At 52.6% G+C, this 18,118-nt stretch overlaps 4 protein-coding genes across 4 annotated transcripts; 3 read left to right on the top strand and 1 right to left on the bottom strand.

Moving 5' to 3' along the window:
• Positions 1-935: 935 nt before the first annotated feature.
• Positions 936-4,892, top strand: QBC33DRAFT_520213 (uncharacterized protein; the record flags this gene model as incomplete). Its single annotated transcript, XM_060426352.1, has 5 exons — positions 936-1,098; positions 1,593-2,819; positions 3,121-4,390; positions 4,427-4,643; positions 4,860-4,892. 5 exons carry the CDS (start codon positions 936-938, stop codon positions 4,890-4,892), a joined length of 2,910 nt encoding a protein of 969 aa, XP_060277915.1.
• A 200-nt stretch (positions 4,893-5,092) lies between these two features.
• Positions 5,093-5,888, top strand: QBC33DRAFT_582207 (uncharacterized protein; the record flags this gene model as incomplete). Its single annotated transcript, XM_060431326.1, has 4 exons — positions 5,093-5,095; positions 5,135-5,153; positions 5,211-5,285; positions 5,341-5,888. The coding sequence occupies 4 exons, from the start codon at positions 5,093-5,095 to the stop codon at positions 5,886-5,888; spliced, it is 645 nt and encodes a 214-aa protein (XP_060277914.1).
• Positions 5,889-8,023: 2,135 nt separating this feature from the next.
• Positions 8,024-9,102, bottom strand: QBC33DRAFT_520212 (uncharacterized protein; the record flags this gene model as incomplete). Its single annotated transcript, XM_060426351.1, has 4 exons — positions 8,024-8,310; positions 8,355-8,403; positions 8,696-8,712; positions 8,862-9,102. 4 exons carry the CDS (start codon positions 9,100-9,102, stop codon positions 8,024-8,026), a joined length of 594 nt encoding a protein of 197 aa, XP_060277913.1.
• A 6,923-nt stretch (positions 9,103-16,025) lies between these two features.
• Positions 16,026-16,977, top strand: QBC33DRAFT_520210 (uncharacterized protein; the record flags this gene model as incomplete). Its single annotated transcript, XM_060426350.1, has 6 exons — positions 16,026-16,036; positions 16,158-16,181; positions 16,267-16,439; positions 16,503-16,644; positions 16,676-16,886; positions 16,942-16,977. The coding sequence occupies 6 exons, from the start codon at positions 16,026-16,028 to the stop codon at positions 16,975-16,977; spliced, it is 597 nt and encodes a 198-aa protein (XP_060277912.1).
• Positions 16,978-18,118: the final 1,141 nt, after the last annotated feature.

Genomic DNA, 18,118 nt, shown 5'->3' with positions numbered 1-18,118 from the left:
AGACTAGAATAAGGCATGCCCCTCGATCTCGATCTCTTTGCGCTTTGAGATCGCTGAGCTCTGGCTTACCGTGGACACGAAGATGCAACCTTCTTTGCCTAGGCGTATTATGGCAATGTAGCACTCACCAATCTGACGGGTCGTTTTGCAGGCAGACAGGGCGCGTGAATGACATTGGGAAGGGGAATCGGGGCGCGGAGTAGCAGCTGGCTATGACGATAAAGCCGATAGACAAGCTTGAGTAGTCAAGACTGTCATGTTGGTCAATCTTGTATATCTGGCGATGCTGTCGGCGCTGGGGTTAGATGATGGGGACTTTCGACCGTCACTCGTTGACTATCGACTTGCAGAACGTGGAATTTCAGGACCACGATACACAGGATCTTGGTGCTGTCCTTGGCTGGGGGCAGCGCGTAATCGGGGACGATCCACTTCCCCTCCAGTAAGAGCAGCGACACTGTCTTCTACCGGAGCCGCGGGCACTTCCTCCGATTCCCCGACTAGTTGTGCCCTGACGGGCGACAATACTCAGACACGGAAGACAGATGAGGATGGGAAGAATGAGAGTGGATCGGACTTTTTTAGCTTCTGTCACGACGGTCCCAACAATGCTAGTATCTCGCCACTCCATCCAGTCGTGGTCCTTGGCTGCAAGGCTATGTCAGCCTAGCCTAATGCTTGCCCTCCTTTCCAAGCGTGTCTTCTAAGAGACCCAGTGCTATATCACCGTCTTGCCCCATAGCCTCGCGCTAAAAAAGTAAAACCTGCCCAGCACAGAAAAACGCTCCCTCCCTACTAAGGCGTTACACTCCCTGCATTTTTTCAAGCAAAGGCGCAGCCTAAGGTAAATCAGTACACTGTCGCTAGCAAATAATATCGAAAATCACGGTTCTGCCGAAATCCAAAGTCTGCCAAAATCCCAACCAAAAATCACGATGCGCCACAATCGCAGTTCCGCCACAGTCCCAGGGCCGCCACCAAAATCACGGGACCGAAGAGTCACGGGACCACCAAAATCACGGGGGCCGCCAAAAGCACGGGGGCCGCCAAAATTCAAAATCAAGGCGCCGCCAAAATCACGGGACCGCCAAAATCGCAGTAGGTACTCACCTACCAGCACGAAAACCATGTGCCGCCAAAAACAGTACTGCCAAAGTCACGGTCCCACCAAAATCCAAAATCACTGCCAAAATGATGGTACCGCCTAATCACAGTACATACCTCTACAATGTGACGAGTTACGATAGAGGGCGCATTGTCTCGTACCAAACTCTTATCGCTTATCGCTATCGTTATCTGCATCCCAGATTGCAGCCTATCTCTCGCTTATCTTATCCGACAAGGACGGGCAAACTCCCGCTCCACGTACTTGTACTTGCGGAGTTCATTGAGAGCCCCACAATTTACAGCCTGAGGCACCACAATTGTTTGTTTTGATCCATGTTCCTTCTCTCCAAGTTCGACCTTCCTGTCCTCGACCAGCATCGTACTTTTCCCAACCACCGCTATGGACATTCATTTCAGCAGCTCTAACCTTCGTCATCAATCGGAATCCCTCCCCTCTCTTAGAAGTCCTCTCCAACCGCTGCCAGCACATGCGCTCCAAAGCGCCACCCGCCGCAACACGCGTCCAAAATCGGGACCTAAAATCGGGGCATTATCATCATGCTCCGGAAACAACGATCTTCGCCGCAAAGTCCTCGGCCTCCACACTGGGCTTCGCAAAACCGTACCCAGAAGCACTCACCAGTCCCCGCCGCCGCCGAAACCGACCAAATTATCGCGCAGCTCCCTCAAGCGCGCCGTCTCCCTCTTCGCAACCATCTCGACAGCGCCCGACCTCACCGAGTTCCTCCCGCACGTCGACCACATCGACCGCGTCTCCTCGACCATTCACAGCGACCCTCTCCGCGGCGCCGTCGACCTCGCGCACGCCTCGGCAGACCAGCTGCGAGCCTCCAAGCCCGCGCTGCGCAGACTGCTCGGCGCCCTTGCCCGGAATCGCCTGTACATCGACTGGCAACACGTGTGGCGCGCCATCGTCCTTGTGCCGACACCGGGTTCGGTTCAACGCCTATACCTGAAGAGATGGTGGAAGTGTGAGCCGCGGGTTACTTCTGACCGCGACGGCGAGCTTGATCTTGCCGACGAGATTGTGCTCTCGACGAGCGTGCGCGAAGCAACGACGCGGTGTTTGGACAGCACGCCTCTTACTGCTGCCGAGCAGGAAGACTTCCTCCAGCTTATAAGGAGTCCCTACCCGGGCGTTGGCCTTCTCGTCAACGCGCTTGAAGACTTGATCCAGACTCGAATATTGGAAGACAAAATGGGAGGAGCGGCGGCAACATTGGGAGAGGTGCGACCGGTTCTGGTGACTGCGTGCGCAACACACACATACTGCCGGTCCAAGCGGTGGGAGGCGCTCCTGGAGCAGGTGACATTGCCGTCGGCGTTGGAGGTTCTGCAGCTGCACCGGCAGCGACAAGAAAAAGCGGATGATGCTGTTGGGGCTGGGGATACAAGTTCGGACACGCTCGTGGCTGGTGGGAATGCCGACGCGACTGCAGCAAAGGCAGTCTGGGACCAAGAGGACTTGCTCGCCCTTCTCGACCTTCATGTCCTCCGGGCAGGGAAGTCGATACGGACAAAGGAGCCCCAGCAGAGAGACGAGGCTATCGATGTGTGGGTTGCCGCAGTGCATACATACGGCGCCGTATTGGGCGATGTCCTTGCGGATGAAGCACTTAAACGGGCTTTCGACTTCGCCATGGCTGCGACTGGCAGCGACAGATCGGCGCTGCTGCTGGAGCAGCTGAAAAGTCAGTTGACTGGGGCGCTGGCGGGAGCTGGGCAGGACACAGAGACATGCAGATTGCAGGCTTGGATGGAAGAGATTGAGTTCCAGCTTAGTTGGTATCACCAACCGGGGGCAGCTGGGGAGGAGGGTGATTGGACTTAGGATTGTTAGCAGGCAGGCAGAAGATACCCAATTTGATCGTTGTGCATACCGCCAAGCTGCGTGTCCAAATAATTACCCCGCACCTTGCAAATCGACTCTCGACAACAACCACCTTGGAAATTTCTCTCTCGATATGGAAGGTCCCATTCTTCGCCATCTAGCCCCGCTAGACGATGACCAGCTCCAATATGCAATCTCGCCCCTTTACTCGGCACAGGGGAAAAGTGGGCAGTCTCGAAGCCGAGCAAGCGAAGTTAGCAAAACCCAGAAATGGGGCCACCTCAAGACGGCATCCATCCGCTCTGCCTTGCTTCAGGTCTTGCAAGCACAATCTCCTCCAGGCCCAGGACCCTCCCTAGCGTACTTCCCCGAGCGCGTGCGTGTTAGTGAAGCCCACCGCGTCATCACATCCGAGTCCTCCTTCGAGACCCAATGCCTCTGGAGCACATTAATGGCGCCCATCAACGACATCCTGCGCCTCCTTGGCAAAGACATCAGCATCCACAGCCACCACCCCATACAGAAGACCAGGCCAGGGGATTCTAGGAAAACGCCTGACTGGCTTGTCCTCCGCGGAACCGCCGACGAGCTGAACGATGCGCGGCTTCGCACTGCGAACGAAGACCCATTTGCAGCCGGTTCTACCATCCGCGACCATATCCTGCTCGTCGGCGAGACCAAGGTCCACGACAATCGAATCGCAGGGCGCGGTGGCCTCATCGCCCCGCACACCCAAGGGTGCCGTCTCGACAACGTAGGCCAGGTGCAGGAGTACGCCGACATAGCGCGGGTGCGCTTCGGGTTCCTGGTGACGAACCAGGAGCTAGTGCTGCTGCAGTTCTGCGCCGACAGCCAAGATCACCACCCCCACGGCATGACGGCGTCCTCACCTGCGTCTTCGGCGGTGCTCGCCAGCCCAGACCGTCTAGCTCTGCAGCAGACGCCGACTGGCACGCCGCGAGTGCGCGGTCTAATCCGAGAGCACGAGCAAACGCCGGTGGTCCCACAAAGCTCGCCTCTCACGGCTATCCAGGCGGCCAGGCAGATGGCCGACGTTGAGCAGGACCGGCGGGAGCTGAGACGCACGCGCGGAGCCGTATGGGGTGCCGGAAGCCGGATGGCAGTCACGCCGGAACCCGGTCCGCTTCCGGCAGCGTCGGGGACGCCCGGCACAGACGACGGGACACATGCGGCGCCGACTGTTCAACAACATAGCATCCGTGATAACGACGACGAGACGTACGACGATCACGATACAGAAGCCACTTTTACGTTCCATCCACCATACGTTTCCAGCATTCCGTACAAGGCGTCTCTCTCCAGCAACATGCCGGCTCCCGCGGCGGCGCTGCTGTACCTGATTCTAATGGCGGATAAGTGTAAGGATGACGAGGTGCTAAAGCCGCAGCCGATAGCAATTCCTTTGTCATAGTAAACCTGGCATAACAACAACTGTTCCTTTGTCAGCAAAGCCCACGCTGCTGTCGGCCGTGACCGGCTCTCGTGGTTCTCCGCCCGGCCTAACCTTGCCGTCGTCGACGCTGTCGTACACAAGCTCTTCCGTTGGAGACTGATCCCCCAGAGAGCCGACAATGACGACGAGTTTGGAGGGGTCAAGATTGTCAAGAACATGATCATCATGGCGAATGCGGGCTGTTGGCGAGCGACGAATCTTCCAAGCCAAGTGCGTTGCTATCGACGGAATGTTTATGCAGTTTATAAACTTGTTATAGGCTTTCTGTTGTCTAAGCATAGCCTAGAATAGAGAGGAAAGTGGCAAAGGCAAGTCCATGTCTTTGTAGGAGTGACTTTCTTGATTGATTGGTTTCCGGATTCCAAGTGCGGGGGTTCGAAAAATCCTGTAAAAGGGATAGGCTTGTAGCAATACGTGCTTGTTTAGAATTGGTCGCTTTTGAGCCACCTTCCAACATAAAAATGCAGTTCCCTCTAACCTTGCACCTTGACCGAGTCTCATCAGTACCTCCCTTTCCACCCTCAAGCCTGCTAATTTTAAAGGGCAAAATGTCTATCACGGAGAGGTTTGAGAAAATCCCTGCCGATTAAACCAGGCATTCTCGGGTTCCAAACCGGGATAGCCACGCGACATCGCGGATAAGAATGCTTGCGGATCAGATGGTCATGTGCAGAGACTTAACATGCGTGACATATGGCTAGGGCTTGTGGGGTTATACAAGTACAGTATCTCTGGGTTGTTTTCGCCAGTTTGGCACCTGGCTAACTATGTGTCAAGTTCTCCGCACTGTATATACCAAAGAATCCGATGCACTATTCCCAATCGCCATTGGGAAGCTCCCTTCAAAAATGGGTGGCTCATTTCTACCTTCATCAAGATCGGTTCCCATTCTAGGGCAAGAAGGGAGCGACTGACCAAAAGTCCAACGGCTCAGTCAATGAAGAGCTAGGGCGCCGGTTCCGCGTGGAAGTGGTTGAAGACAAGGACAAGCTGAACCTGCCAAACCTTGACGATGCTACCTTTGAGGACATCAAGGCTTTTCGCAGGTACTTCGATCAATGGGTTGTTGCCTTGGGAGAGGATCCAAGTACTGCTGAGTACTCTACAAGCCCCCGTCTCTGCGACTTTCTCTTGGTCGACTCTGCGTCACTCCGTTCTCTTGCTGCCCTGCCTGATAGAACGCCCCCTCTCTGCCTTGCAGTTGATTTCGCAGAGAAACAAGGCTGGCAAAAAGATGGCTCTGCCCATGTGTGGCTAGTGGATTGTCGAGCTGTCGGACGTTATGATGAAGGCAACCGTAGTCCCGAAAGACGCGGGTGGATGAAGCTGGATACTTGCAATATTCAGGATTGTTGGCTCATCAGAGCATCAAGGCTGGATAGGGAAGACTGGATGCTAGGGTGTGCTGAGCGGCCTGAGGGATCTGGCAACTATTGGTATGACGATTTCTTCTAATGGTCTGTTTATTCAATATAGACGCCGTTCTACGCAATGCGTTCTTTTTCTGCAAAACGGGAAAAAGCCTGTATGTCAATCTCGGCCAAGGTTTCGCATTCTGTCTTCATGTTTGTGACCTAGGCGAGGTTCACGGCATTGTTTTGGATTATAAGTACAGTCTGCAACTCTCTAAGCCTTTTAACCCCAAACCTGCTAACTACCTCTCTCATGCGCTCGAGATTGGTCTGGAGCCAGTCGTCAAAATGGTCCAAAGCATGCACCTTCCCTCCCAACATTTTAGTCATGCCATTTTTCAGCCTTACAGATAACCTCTCAGACAGGGTTAATAACTATCTAGAGTCAGTTTCAGAGGTTTTGCTTGTTATGCCATGCGTCAAGTAGGTGGCCATGACCTTGAACAGAAGGGTGACGTTTAGTTTGTGTTGCGGATATGGGAAATAATTATACAGCAACTAAGAGAATACACTTACTTGTCTGATTTCTTCCTTGGTATGCCTAGGGTTGGGAGTTGTCGTGGGGGGTTTCGATAACCTTAGTCCTCCATCTTTCTCGGGGCAACAGGTGAGTCTCTAGTGATCTACAGCTGCATAGTGATTGTCAGTCGAATTGAGTTTTCAACCTGTGTTTACATCTTAGAGAGACCCACCTGCTCCTTCCTCCTATTCATTGTCTTAATCGTCAAAGTCATAACGTCTGGGTTGGTTAAATTCTAGTCATCGATTAAAACATGGTAGTTATTAGTTGCCATTAAGGGGAGGAGAGAAATGGGGGCCCGCGACATACCATCTAACATGTCATCCTAGTAGATATCCTTGTTCAAGAGCCCTTTTGTGAGGGACTTGAAGTCTAGCTTGCAACACCAAGCCTTGGCACCCTCGCCAAAACAGTTCTTATGGTCCATGGCTACCAGACCTTTACCTTCTAGACAGTTGGCATGGCAGAATTCAGACACATAGTCGGAGTCTAAGGAGCTGAGATCTGAGTGCCAGTCGCAACTGCTCCACTATGTGTTTGAGTCTAGCTAGTCACAGCAGTATTTCATATTGTCGGGATCCTTCATTAGACCACTCACCTACGTAACTGGTGTCGTGGCTGCTACCGGTGATAGAATATGCGACTGTGTTATGGATGCATGTTCCTTGGTTGCAAAGCGGATAGCCTGTCCACGGGCATTAGCTGTATATGTTCATACTCTTTTACACCAGTAGTGCAGCATGCAGCGTGATACTTGCGGACGATGCTGTATGTTTGAGCACTACCTTTCATCTAGCAATATTAGTAATTGATTGCGATCTGTCGAGTGCCATCCGGGCAAGTATCTAGCAACGTTGGTCAGCCTAAAGCGGCTTATCAAGTCAAAGAAGCTATAAAGACGGAATTCCAAGAGCAACAATTGCCCGAAATATGAGTGTTTTACGTACCATGCGGTTGAGAACAGAGGAAACTTCTATGAAAGGTAGATGGAGGCGGTTGCGTAGGGAAGAGATGAAGGAAAATTGATAAAGGAAGATTGAGAAAGGAAGATTAAGAGAGATGGGTTGTAGGTAGGGAGCGCATTAACAAGGATATAATTTATCAATCATAAGTTTATCTCTGCTGCTCACTTGGCCTCCACACCACAGCAAGCCAGAAAGGACAAACTAGGACAAACTAGATACTGAAAGAGGCCTAGAGTTCCCTACAAGCGCTAGGGGGCCTTGCAAGTCCTATTGATATAAATATCAGCTCTTTTTTTGCATCTTGGACTTGGAATAAATACAATCTTCTTCTTCTTCTTCTTTTTCTTCTTCTCCTTGCCCAGTCTTTAGCCCTTTTGCCCTCTTTCAACATAATTTTATATAGTTCTGCTACAAGTTTCTGTCTCCCTTCCATCCTCTTCCTAAGTTACACGCTTGTCTTCCACAACGTGGTAAGTCACATCAGGATCAAACATGCCCACTTTGTTATAGTATACATTTCAGTGCTGTATTAGTCTCTCGAGGGTCTTAGGCTCCTGCGCTGCCAAGTCATGTATCTTGCCAGGGCCTTTCTCCATGTCGTATAGCTTCCACCCACTGCTTGCTGCCTTGCGGCGCTGCTATGTAGATAGCCTTCCAATTGCCTTGGCGGATTGCCTGCAGACCAAACAGCTCCTATCCCGTCATAGCCGTGTTCTTGTTGTAGATGCTCGGCGCTGCTGCGAGGTCTAGCGACGCTGCCAAGTGCGGCACCCACGAGTGGCCGCGCATGGACACCATGTCGCGGCCCCTGAACGCCTGGAGATGCGGATGCGTGACCCTGGCTAGCTCCAGGAAGGTGGGCACAATGTCCATGACTGCCGTGAAGGTGTTGGTGTGCGAGCCTGGGGCGGCCGCCAGCGGCGGGGATCGCACCAGACAGGGGCAGCGGATGCTGCTCTCGGTGATCCACGTCTTGAAGCCTCATGACGGCGCCATTCACGCACAGGCCCAAGATGCGCCGTACCATGTGAAGAGTCCTGGTTGCCGATGTTGGCCAGCTCGTTGTTGTAGTGCTGGTCGTGTCAAGATATGAGAGAAGTTTGTTGGTGAAGGTCTTTGTCAAGTAAAAGTCTTCCGGGAGCTCTATACAGTGTCAAGATAGACACTGTCTCTCATCTAGAATATGCTGGAGTCTGCAATAGCCAATGATGGCTTGGCCTGGCCCTCTCTGAACTGTGGCTCATGGTTGTAGTAGTTCCTGCTGCCTGGCAAGTAGACGAGTCCCTTGTCAAATCCCCTTGAGCATGGTGCGTGCTCCTTCTCTGAGCCAAGGTGCCTGCAAATGACGTAGACTATTAGACTAACATCCCAAGTTGTTGTTACTATTTGTCACATCATAATAGTACCACTAACTATTTCCCTGATATCAAGGTAAGGTACCTAGCGTCTTGTAGAATCTCTGACAACGCAGCGATGCGAAAGTTCAAGTACCCCTCGTAGCCTGGTTTACCCTTGAACAAGTTGCTCTTACCCATGTGCTTGTCTATCTGGCTGAGACTTGCGATGTGGTTATCAGTGCCTGAAAACAGCATCAATCGTGTTGGGGAATATGCTGATGCTCTGTGGAAGTTTGTTAGCTGAACCCCCTCTTTGGCGATCAGGGTTATGTCGAGCGCTGGGGTCTTGATCTTGGAGCCAAACAGCCTAGTGTTGCTGAACCTTAGATTGTCTGCGACGATGACAAGGAAGTTGGGTCCCTTGGGAGAAGCCATGTCGTGCATGACTTATATGTCTTGGAAAGGGTGCTGACTTGGATATATTTAGCAGCAGGCACTGGAATCTCTTATATTTCAAAAGACTCGTGGGCTTGTGTTTTACAATTTGTTTCAGGGCATTATTTAGCTATGATGGAGAACGGATCCTGCATCTGTGTCCTATGGCAAAACTTATTGCCATGCTTGTCGTGCCGTTTACTTATGGCAATTGACAGCAAATGACTGGTTTGGCGCTAGATTGACAGGGTTTTGTGGGGAGACTGCGGAGATTGGCAACGACGGAGAGATAGCCTGGGGCCCCGTTCAGAGGTAAAGGTTTATATTCCGTCTTGACGGCACTCTTAGTTGGAACCTGTGCCATATAGCCATCCTTGTATAAGTTGGTCAGACTGATCACTGCTGTGCTTCTGTCTAGTTGCTTATCTAAGTCCTACCAGTCACATTGAAAACTGTGTGATGTTGTATTAGTTATCCGCGTTGGTTATCCTCCAAGATTCGGACAAGTCTTGACAACCTAGCAAGCTACGCTGTTTGAAAATGCAGCCTCGTCTCCAAATGCAAGCTCATCCCTGTATAAGCTCGGCGTTGAGTACACCGCCTGCCTCTACAAGTAGCATGTCGATTATGCCAGATGTCCATAATGAAATAAGTAGCTTACGAAAATTGTCGACCTCCAAGTACTGGTTCTCGTCTTTGGTTAGCGATGTGACAAGGGCATAATGAGATCTGTTGCGTCCTTTGACTCCTCCGCAGAGACAGTTAGAACAACTCCAAGCAGGCAGATAGTACCAAAGAATGCCGCTACTCCCGAGACAAAGGCTGCGATAGGCTAGGCGATAACCGAGGCAGTTTGTCAAGCCCTTACAGCGACAAGCTCTGCATAGTGAGTAGCTGGTTTCTCAATAATGACTGTATCCCTGGCGTTCTAGAGAAAGTAACTTACACCTGACCTGTGAAGGAAGCTTGTGTATTTCGCAGCTAGCTTACATCCAAGAAGGGAAACGAAACTAGTAACCAAGAGAGTCAATGATAAAAATGATAATAAATTATCATTCGCAACGCCCCAGGCAGCACCTCTCCAAAAAGAGTGCCTCTGAGGTAGCCGCCAAGCATCAGGGCCAGGGTAATACCTACCTAGAGTCTCACAACTGTCAAACGAGAGGATTTTTCTTGGACAACCGCGGATAATAGAAGCCCTCGACTACAAGTAACTACCTAATCTACATTCGCCTCGCCAACCTCCGCTTCCCCAAATGCTTATGCAGGAGACTGTCGCCATCAGAGGCTCGTCTAGTCAAACTCCTCAGGCAGCCTCATTGTGCCGTAAGCCATCTTCGTTGACAGTGTCCATGATGCCGGAGAGCGGAACCCGGGAGGCGGCCCGGACCATTGGGGAATTCGCAAGCAGTGCTAGCTGCAGCGTAGAGTTTTCGAAGGCTGATGATGTGCATGTCGTGGGCACGACCAGGTGTTTCAACTTGGGGACCATCCCAACAGCAACCACGCGTCGGCAATCAGAATCCCTGGCCCCTTTTGCCCTCTAGCTTCACGTTTGAAGTCTTACGCTCCCTGTCCTTGAGGCTGCTGTCAGGGGGACACCAGCGAGCAGGCTTTTGGCCCTTCACATCAACCATCCGCCATTCCGCAACCTACAAAGATGCTTCTTAACCGCCAGGTTCCCAAGGTGCTTTCAAGTCGACACCCTTAACCATGCAACGAAGACATTTCGGTTCCAAGGCACCCGCTTACTTCTTCACCGCCGTCAACAGAGAGCCTTCGGTTAGTGTCCCGTTGCTGAGCGTTGACACCTCACCATGGAATTGGTTTCGGTAGATGCGGTTAACTGGGTTTCACAATGCCGCAGGGTTGTTTCCGTTATCATAGCAGTATCGACCAGGTCCATCGCAGTTCCCACAACCCCGATCTCACCGTTCATAAGTGCACGCCCCCTCCTTGTTATCCTCATTCCGCTCGTCGACCAGGCCATTGCTCAAGGGTTGAGGGAGGTTCTTTGAGACAGAGAGGTTAGGGGTTGCAATGGTTAGTCAGTTGTTATATATAACCGGGTGCTACTGTAGGCCCGCAAGCGTGCCAAGGCCGTCCCAGACGTCCGCTAGGGCAGCAAGCAGCCTAGCCAATGCCAGCGGGAAGATGAGGGCTAGGAACCAGAAGGTTGAGCCTGTAAAGCTTGTAGTTTATTTTACTCAGGCGATTGAAACTACACCCAGGTTTGCCATTTTTGTTCGTGGGCTCTTTGACTATCACCCTCCCCTTATAAACCACCGAAACCGACGCTAATATCCTGTTTCCCCATCTGGCTAAACAACCAGTGGCCACAGCGCGAGCCGGTCCGACGTCTACCCTTGAGGAGCCCATCCTTGATCCATACTCAACTCGTCCAACATGCCGTCGGGAAAGCTCTCCACGACAGTTAAGCTAGCGCGTACCATGCGACGTCATTGACATACCCTTGGAGGAGGACGCGGGACTTCCTCGTGTTCCGCAACCTGGACGCCTACGAAGGACTTTGTCTGGTGAACTTCCCCTTCTCCGGGGCCGGGCAATGCTATGGCTAACAAGTGTGACAATGCGACCGCTTCTGTGAGACATCTTCATTACATTAGTAAGTATTAGCAACCGAAAAGGCCATCGTTGATGCTCTCTAGTCGTTCCCCCACAATGTTAGAACATGTGCGCCATCTGGCCAGACCGAATCGCGATTTGGAATACCAAGCAACCGACGCCAACCAGGGGAAAACAAATAGAAACGCTCCGCTTTCTCCTGGAATAGCGTGACCACGTAGAACAAGCCCGGGGTTAGTGTCTCGACCGTCACGTCTAAGTAGGCCAGGCGGCAGCCGCCCGCTCTAGCTCGGGCCTGGTCATAGGCGGGTGGTGCAGGTCGACAGCGAGATATCTCAGCCAACGGGTCGACGACTATCACGGAATTGGTTGTCGCCAGCGAGAGAGGTGCAGGATAGTAGGAACCCGCAGGATACGCGAGTTTGCCACCGGACAGTGCTGCTCTAAGAGACGGATCGAGATCCACTAGGACTGCCTTGGTGCCTTTGCTGCGCTGTCAATTCGTAACCTGGTGCCAGGAGATAGACACTATCTTCCACAAGGTGTACAACGGGTCTATGACGAGCCCTGCTAGTATGGAAAGAACGGCAATCGTAGATGCCTCCGTAAACCATGCATGGTTCTTGGACTTGTCTCACTGCTCCAGCCATATCGTTGATGGAGAGGGGCGGAGACAAATACCTGCTCTCCAATCCTGAGTTTATCTCGACCCAAGGGGGGATTGGCAACAGCATGCGCGAGAATCAACGTCTCAATCCTTGAATCCCATGCTTTTGGCATACTGACAATCACGGAAGAGAAGAAACCCTGGCCTTCTACCTCTGCAATGTTGGACTGGTATTTGGATTGCCTGTATTTGAATCCGGCAATCAGCAAGTCTGACTATTAGGCTCCAGATGCCTCGATTGAGGAAAAGATTACTGAGATTTTCGAAAGAGAACCCCTCAAGAAAGCCTGAATCGACGAGAAGATGTCAAACGCAGCCGAACGACAGGCAAAAGACTCCCCCATTTGGATAAAGCTGCTAGAGTGAGCATTTGCGGTTACCTTCGCCGCCTGATGACGCTTCGAATTTCGGGATAGCCTCCAGTAGCTTAAAGCAAGGCCCACTTTCCCAAATCACTTCCCTAGATCACCGCCAGACTCTAAGTCTAATGATTTTAAGTCTTGTGTAGAGATTAACCAACCTGGCAGTTCCATGACATCCCAGGCAATCCATATCATCTGGTTCCCATCCCGCTCCCTCTTTTCGGTGAAACCCTTTCCGCTTAGTATCGAAGCTCCGCTGATATTTTGCGCAAGAACCTCGCCATCAGGTTGCTGAAAGCTATTATCTCGGTTGAGTATGGATACACGGCAGTCTAGGAGCCAGGGTCAGGGCTGGGGAGTTGGAGGTGGAGTGTCAGTTTAGAACATGCTGGGTTGCATCAAGGCTAGGATAGTGGTGTTCGTGGTTTGCGTGGAGCTATTCGATACAGCCGCTCGAGCCTATGGTGAGGTGGCTGTCGCTTATGGCAATATATTAGAAGGTGTCGATAGTGTCGTTGTCTGGAATCTTCGTACCTTTTAGCCATGATGGTAGGTAGTTCTATATCCCCCTATCGCGAGTTTAACATAATGCAGGTCTTGTCACTAGGCTAGAACAATTGCATCATTGTCATGACCAAGCTCCTCGGCACGCCCTGTCTGCCTTTCACAGGAAGCTCCTAGCAGTCGTCTGCCTTTGCAACAGCCGCCTCATAACTAATACATCTAATATCTCGAATGCATTGACGCTTGCATCGCAGTTAGCGTCTTGTCTAAGTACGTGACTATTAGGATATGTCTGTGTCTTAAGTTCCGCCTCTTTGGCGCCAACACTGAAGATGCCTTCTCCAGTGTTTGCACCTGCCTTAGCTCTAGTTCCCATGACTGCGTTTGCCTCGGCGCGGCACTAGTTGCTGCGAAGCCGTCGGTGGGAGCAGGGCAGGCCTTGGAATGCTGGCGTCTCGCATCTGTGCCAACCCCAACGAGACCACGGGCGTCCGCAGCTACGCCATCCTCGCCAGCGTGCAGGACAACCCGGCCCTCTTCGCTTACGGCAAGTCGTTCGACTCGTCCCTCGGCGTTGGGTCCTTGTCTATGGCATATCTAACTGCGCTGCCGGGCCCGGGCGTCTTCGGCATTCCGGAATCGATGTCTAGGTTGGGGTCCAGGTTCCGGGTCCGGGTCCGAGTTCCGGGTCGGCCCCCTGAGAACCGAGTCTGCTCCTGAGAAGAATTTACAAGCCTTCTTGAGCAACATCACCACACCTTGAGCTCCCCCTATCTTGGAGCTACCAGCCCGGACATCCAGTCCGAGGTTGCAGATTTCCATGTCTGATCCCGCTGCTGACGCGTAAGGCAGGAGGCTAGGATGGAGATCAGGACGCTAAAGGTCAGGCCAGGCTTATGGAACTAGAGTTCCGGAGCCTGTCGCTGGGTCAGGCCACGTTGCTGGGCCGGTGGGAGTCAAGTTAATGTATGCTTGAGATGTTCAAGACTAGAGTTATTTACTCCGTGTTGCTCACCAGTTATATTGTTTTGCAAACAAATGCTGCTTTCGGTAATGGGCTAGGCGTGACTAGGGGATCGGGAAACACACGGCTTGACCTGTCTAGGGCAAAGTTATCGGCGAGCAGCGAGGCCGGCGGTGGGTGTCGAGGCTGCAACAAGCGGGTAATTCTGCGAGCGCGTTCACATCGGGGGCCTCATCCAGCTCCTGGCCAGGGAGTCTCGCCCATTCCCTTGTTTTTATTGCTGCGCACCACCGTCAATCTCGGACAAGTCCTCATGCTTTGACTGAGCAAGTTCCGCCTGCGTCGTCTCGCTGGGATATACCGCAGCAACACTTAGCGGTACACCATGCCGCTCTTTCTAATGGCTTTAGGCTCGTGAAGGAGGGTGTACCTGTACTTCTCCTTCTCAAGGTGGCGCCGCCGGCGGGTCCGACGACTGCGTTTGTTTGTGTCGTGTAGCGAGGAGGGAGGCGGTGGCGAGCATGGTGAGAATAAGAGCAACGGCGCGACCCTGCCCGGGTCTACACCATGGACGGCTTGTCGGGAGTCATGGTGACGTTCGTGCTAGCCAGGTTGTACTCAGAGTACCTAGGTACTTCTTGACCATGCCTCCACAAAAGTGACTCTTTATAAGGCCATGATTCAGTCAAACGTCATCAAGACCCTAAATATAACCAATGCCTATTTTTTAAAGGCATTCTTCGCATGTATTAAAGAGAAGTGTCGGATTTGAAGCATTCAGAGTCGTAACTATTCTACAACCAGGACCTTTCCAGGCCGCGGGCTTGGGGATCTATTCATTGCAGCCTGTCCTTAGGAGAGAAATAGAGAAGGATGTTGGTTCTATTATTCGCCTTTTCCTAGTCTACATCAGTTCCGGCATGTCCTTACAAAACTGAATGCGTTGTCTGTGACAAAAGATAGCTTGGATGGAAGCATAAATTCCGACGCGAGGCCTGAAAAGTCTCTCGCTAGGTTGGCTAGCAAGTCGGTCGGTTCTTCGGCCGACCGTGGTCGAGGTGCGTGAGGTTGCGAAGCTGACGACGAAGCTGGTCGACGAGAATTGACCCGGGGGGGCCGGACCGCCGCCGCCGCCGCCGCCGGAGTAGTAGTCTAATGAGTAGTCGTGGCACGCGCAGGCTTCGTCCGCTGCAGGTTGGGCATGTCCGACAGGCCCATTGGGGGGAGAATATATTCCTGCAATTGGCAGCCAGGCACAACCGCACCAAGCAACGCTCCCCTATACGCATTCACACCACACCAGGAACTCCCCAGTCAAACGCCCTTCGTCCAGCCATCGAGTGTTCCCCTGCGGCACCAGCTTGACCAACAGCCTGTGCTTATAGATGGCGCCCACCGACAGGATCCTTTAGCCCGACCACCCCGTCCGCATTGTTTGGTCGGCCCCGAGCCCTGCCGACACCTACCGAACTGTCGCGGCTCCTGGTGGTTTGGAAAGCCGTCGATGCCCGAGATCCTCCCACATCAGAAAACTGTGCTCGATCCGTCGATAATAGAGGACATCGGCGGAGAGGATTACCATGTCTACGCTCTCCAAAGGATAAAGCCGCCGGCTACAAAAACGCAGGCAGCTGATAAGTAGTACCTTCGGGCCAACCTTGAGATAGTGTAGCCTATGGCCTAGGAGACTTTGCCCTCTAGCCTCTCCCTCGGGACTTCCTAACCTATAGCGACGCGTCTTTAAGTGACCGCTCTCTCGGGTTGTTGATTTGGTCCTTACCCCCAACCATCTCCAATTCAATGGCAAGCTTGCCGATGGCCATGAGGTCCTTGAGGCATAATGTTCCAAACGTGAGTGCCCTTGTGTTTGTTGACCATGGTGTCGAGCTGTTCACTCCCCTGCGCCTGCTGGCAGAACCTGGGTCGGTGTGCTGTGACTATGGGAGCCAAAAACTCTTTATGTTGTTCGCAGAACACTGCTCATGTTGATGCATAGGTGAGAATCACGGTCCAAATACTCAAGCGCCGGATATCAAGGAGAGAGAGAGGTAGGGGATGACCTGGCTGCCGTCGAGCTCAAGTGCGTCGGGCTTCACACAACGCCGTGCGAGGCGATCCTTGAGGTCGCGGGTCTCGGCAAGGACGGCTTTGCGGGGCCTGGCGCGCATGTTCCCCAGCTTGGTGACGTCGATGTCGCGCGTCATGGATAGGCTGGACGGCTTGCAGAGTGTGCCGTCAAAAAGACGGTCAAGTAGTATGTGAAATTGTCGAAAGACTCTAGATCGGCGAGCGTCTACACACAAATGATGACCTGTAGGACTCGCTGATGAGGGCACCCAGCTCTGTGCCAAGGCCCTCAGATACAGTTCTAGGCAGAGAAATAAACTTCTCGAGAGGAAAGATCGAAAATGCAAGCCCTTGGCTCTAGCTTTGGCCTCCGCCTTTGTCCTCGCCGTGGGGTTAGCAATAATATGACCTGTCCTGGGCAAGGCTCGCTGCCCTGACAGCCGAAATCAAGCTCCCGTTTATGAATGTCCATCTATTTGGCGCAACATTAGCGACTAAAATGCTTGGAGGCGCGACTGATGTTCTGGCAGGTCTGTTGGATGTCATGTATTACGGTTGGCCACTCTCCCTCTACTTGTTTGTCACGATGTTACAGTATGGGTTCGAAGTTCAAAGCCTCCCGTTACGGCGTTTGGTAAGCGACAGGTATAAGCAGTTGCTAATTTGACCTTCATTAACCGGCTGGACAGGAACTGAAAGCCGACGCTCTGGCTTACAAACTCTAAACTCACGGCCAACGTCCACACTTGCTGCCCAGCCAGTCCGTTAAGCAGCCCCCTTTCTCCTCTCCTGCCTATACTATACCCTTCCGAAACATAGCCCCAGCCGCCCCAGCCCCCGTCTCAAGTTGCACGATAGCCGCCCCCGCGTAGAACTAGGTAAATCGCGGCAAAAGGAGGTACGGTATGCTGCTGTCATGCCTATAGGTTACTATAAGCATTTTCACAAGTGTTTTCACGTCTCGGAAGTATTTTTCTTCCTCACGGGACTGCATAGCTTTTGGGCCTCTTTCATCATATCGGCATCAAATGCAATTATGACCTTCTCTCTTAGCCCAGCATCCAGAAAATCGCAGAGCTAGAGCATAACATCCAAACAATGTCAGGTCGCCACACCCTCCAAGCACCGCAGAGAATGAAGGTAGTGCAAGCCAAATCCGACAAAGAGGGCGGCGGCGACAAACCTAGCCTTCCCTCTGTCCTTTCAGTTGGATAGCTCCGACGCAACACTCGTTCAACTTCAGGTGATATCGGACCTCACATGCCGAGTTCTATCAGAGTGTCCCATGGGCAGTTATAGCCAGGCTAGTAGTGTTTCCTCCAGCAAGACCAGAAGCAAAGTTGGCCATGACCACGCCGTTGGAATAAGGGCATGCAGGTAGGCAGAGAAGGACGCTGTTGAGAAGGGGAAACTGCTTGTTTTCTCGTCGTCCTCTTGACAAACCATGTTCAAGGGGGAGAAGCCGGACACAAGTCTGGAGAAGGGAAGGAGAGCATGAGGCATGAGGGTGACGTGGAGAGGACGGCACTTGACACGCTACTTGAGTACCGGCCGTGCCAGGGTGGCGGCGAGGCACGTACAGAGTGGCTCGACGTTTTCGAGAGGCAGCGTGCACCTGCTGTGGCCAACTATGCCGAGCCTTGCAGAAGATCACTTCGTTGGAACTAAAAGATCACGTTGAAATTGCCTCAGCCATAGGCGTAGAGTAGGTCAACTTCCAGAGCCTTGACAACCTTACGGATAGGGATCCAAGTCACAGGGCCGCGCGGGTGAGCATGACGGATCCTTCGGTTATCGAAGAGAATTGCGAGACTTTTGGTATAGGTATGGACCACATTGAGTAAGGTTAGGCCAAGTCAGCCTCAG

Source organism: Phialemonium atrogriseum (assembly GCF_030411735.1).
Source record: "Phialemonium atrogriseum strain 8032-3 unplaced genomic scaffold QBC33scaffold_59, whole genome shotgun sequence".
NCBI classification, from domain to species: domain Eukaryota; kingdom Fungi; phylum Ascomycota; class Sordariomycetes; order Cephalothecales; family Cephalothecaceae; genus Phialemonium; species Phialemonium atrogriseum.
The sequence above is the reverse complement of the archived record's forward strand: the minus strand, read 5'-3'. Positions and strand labels throughout refer to the sequence as shown.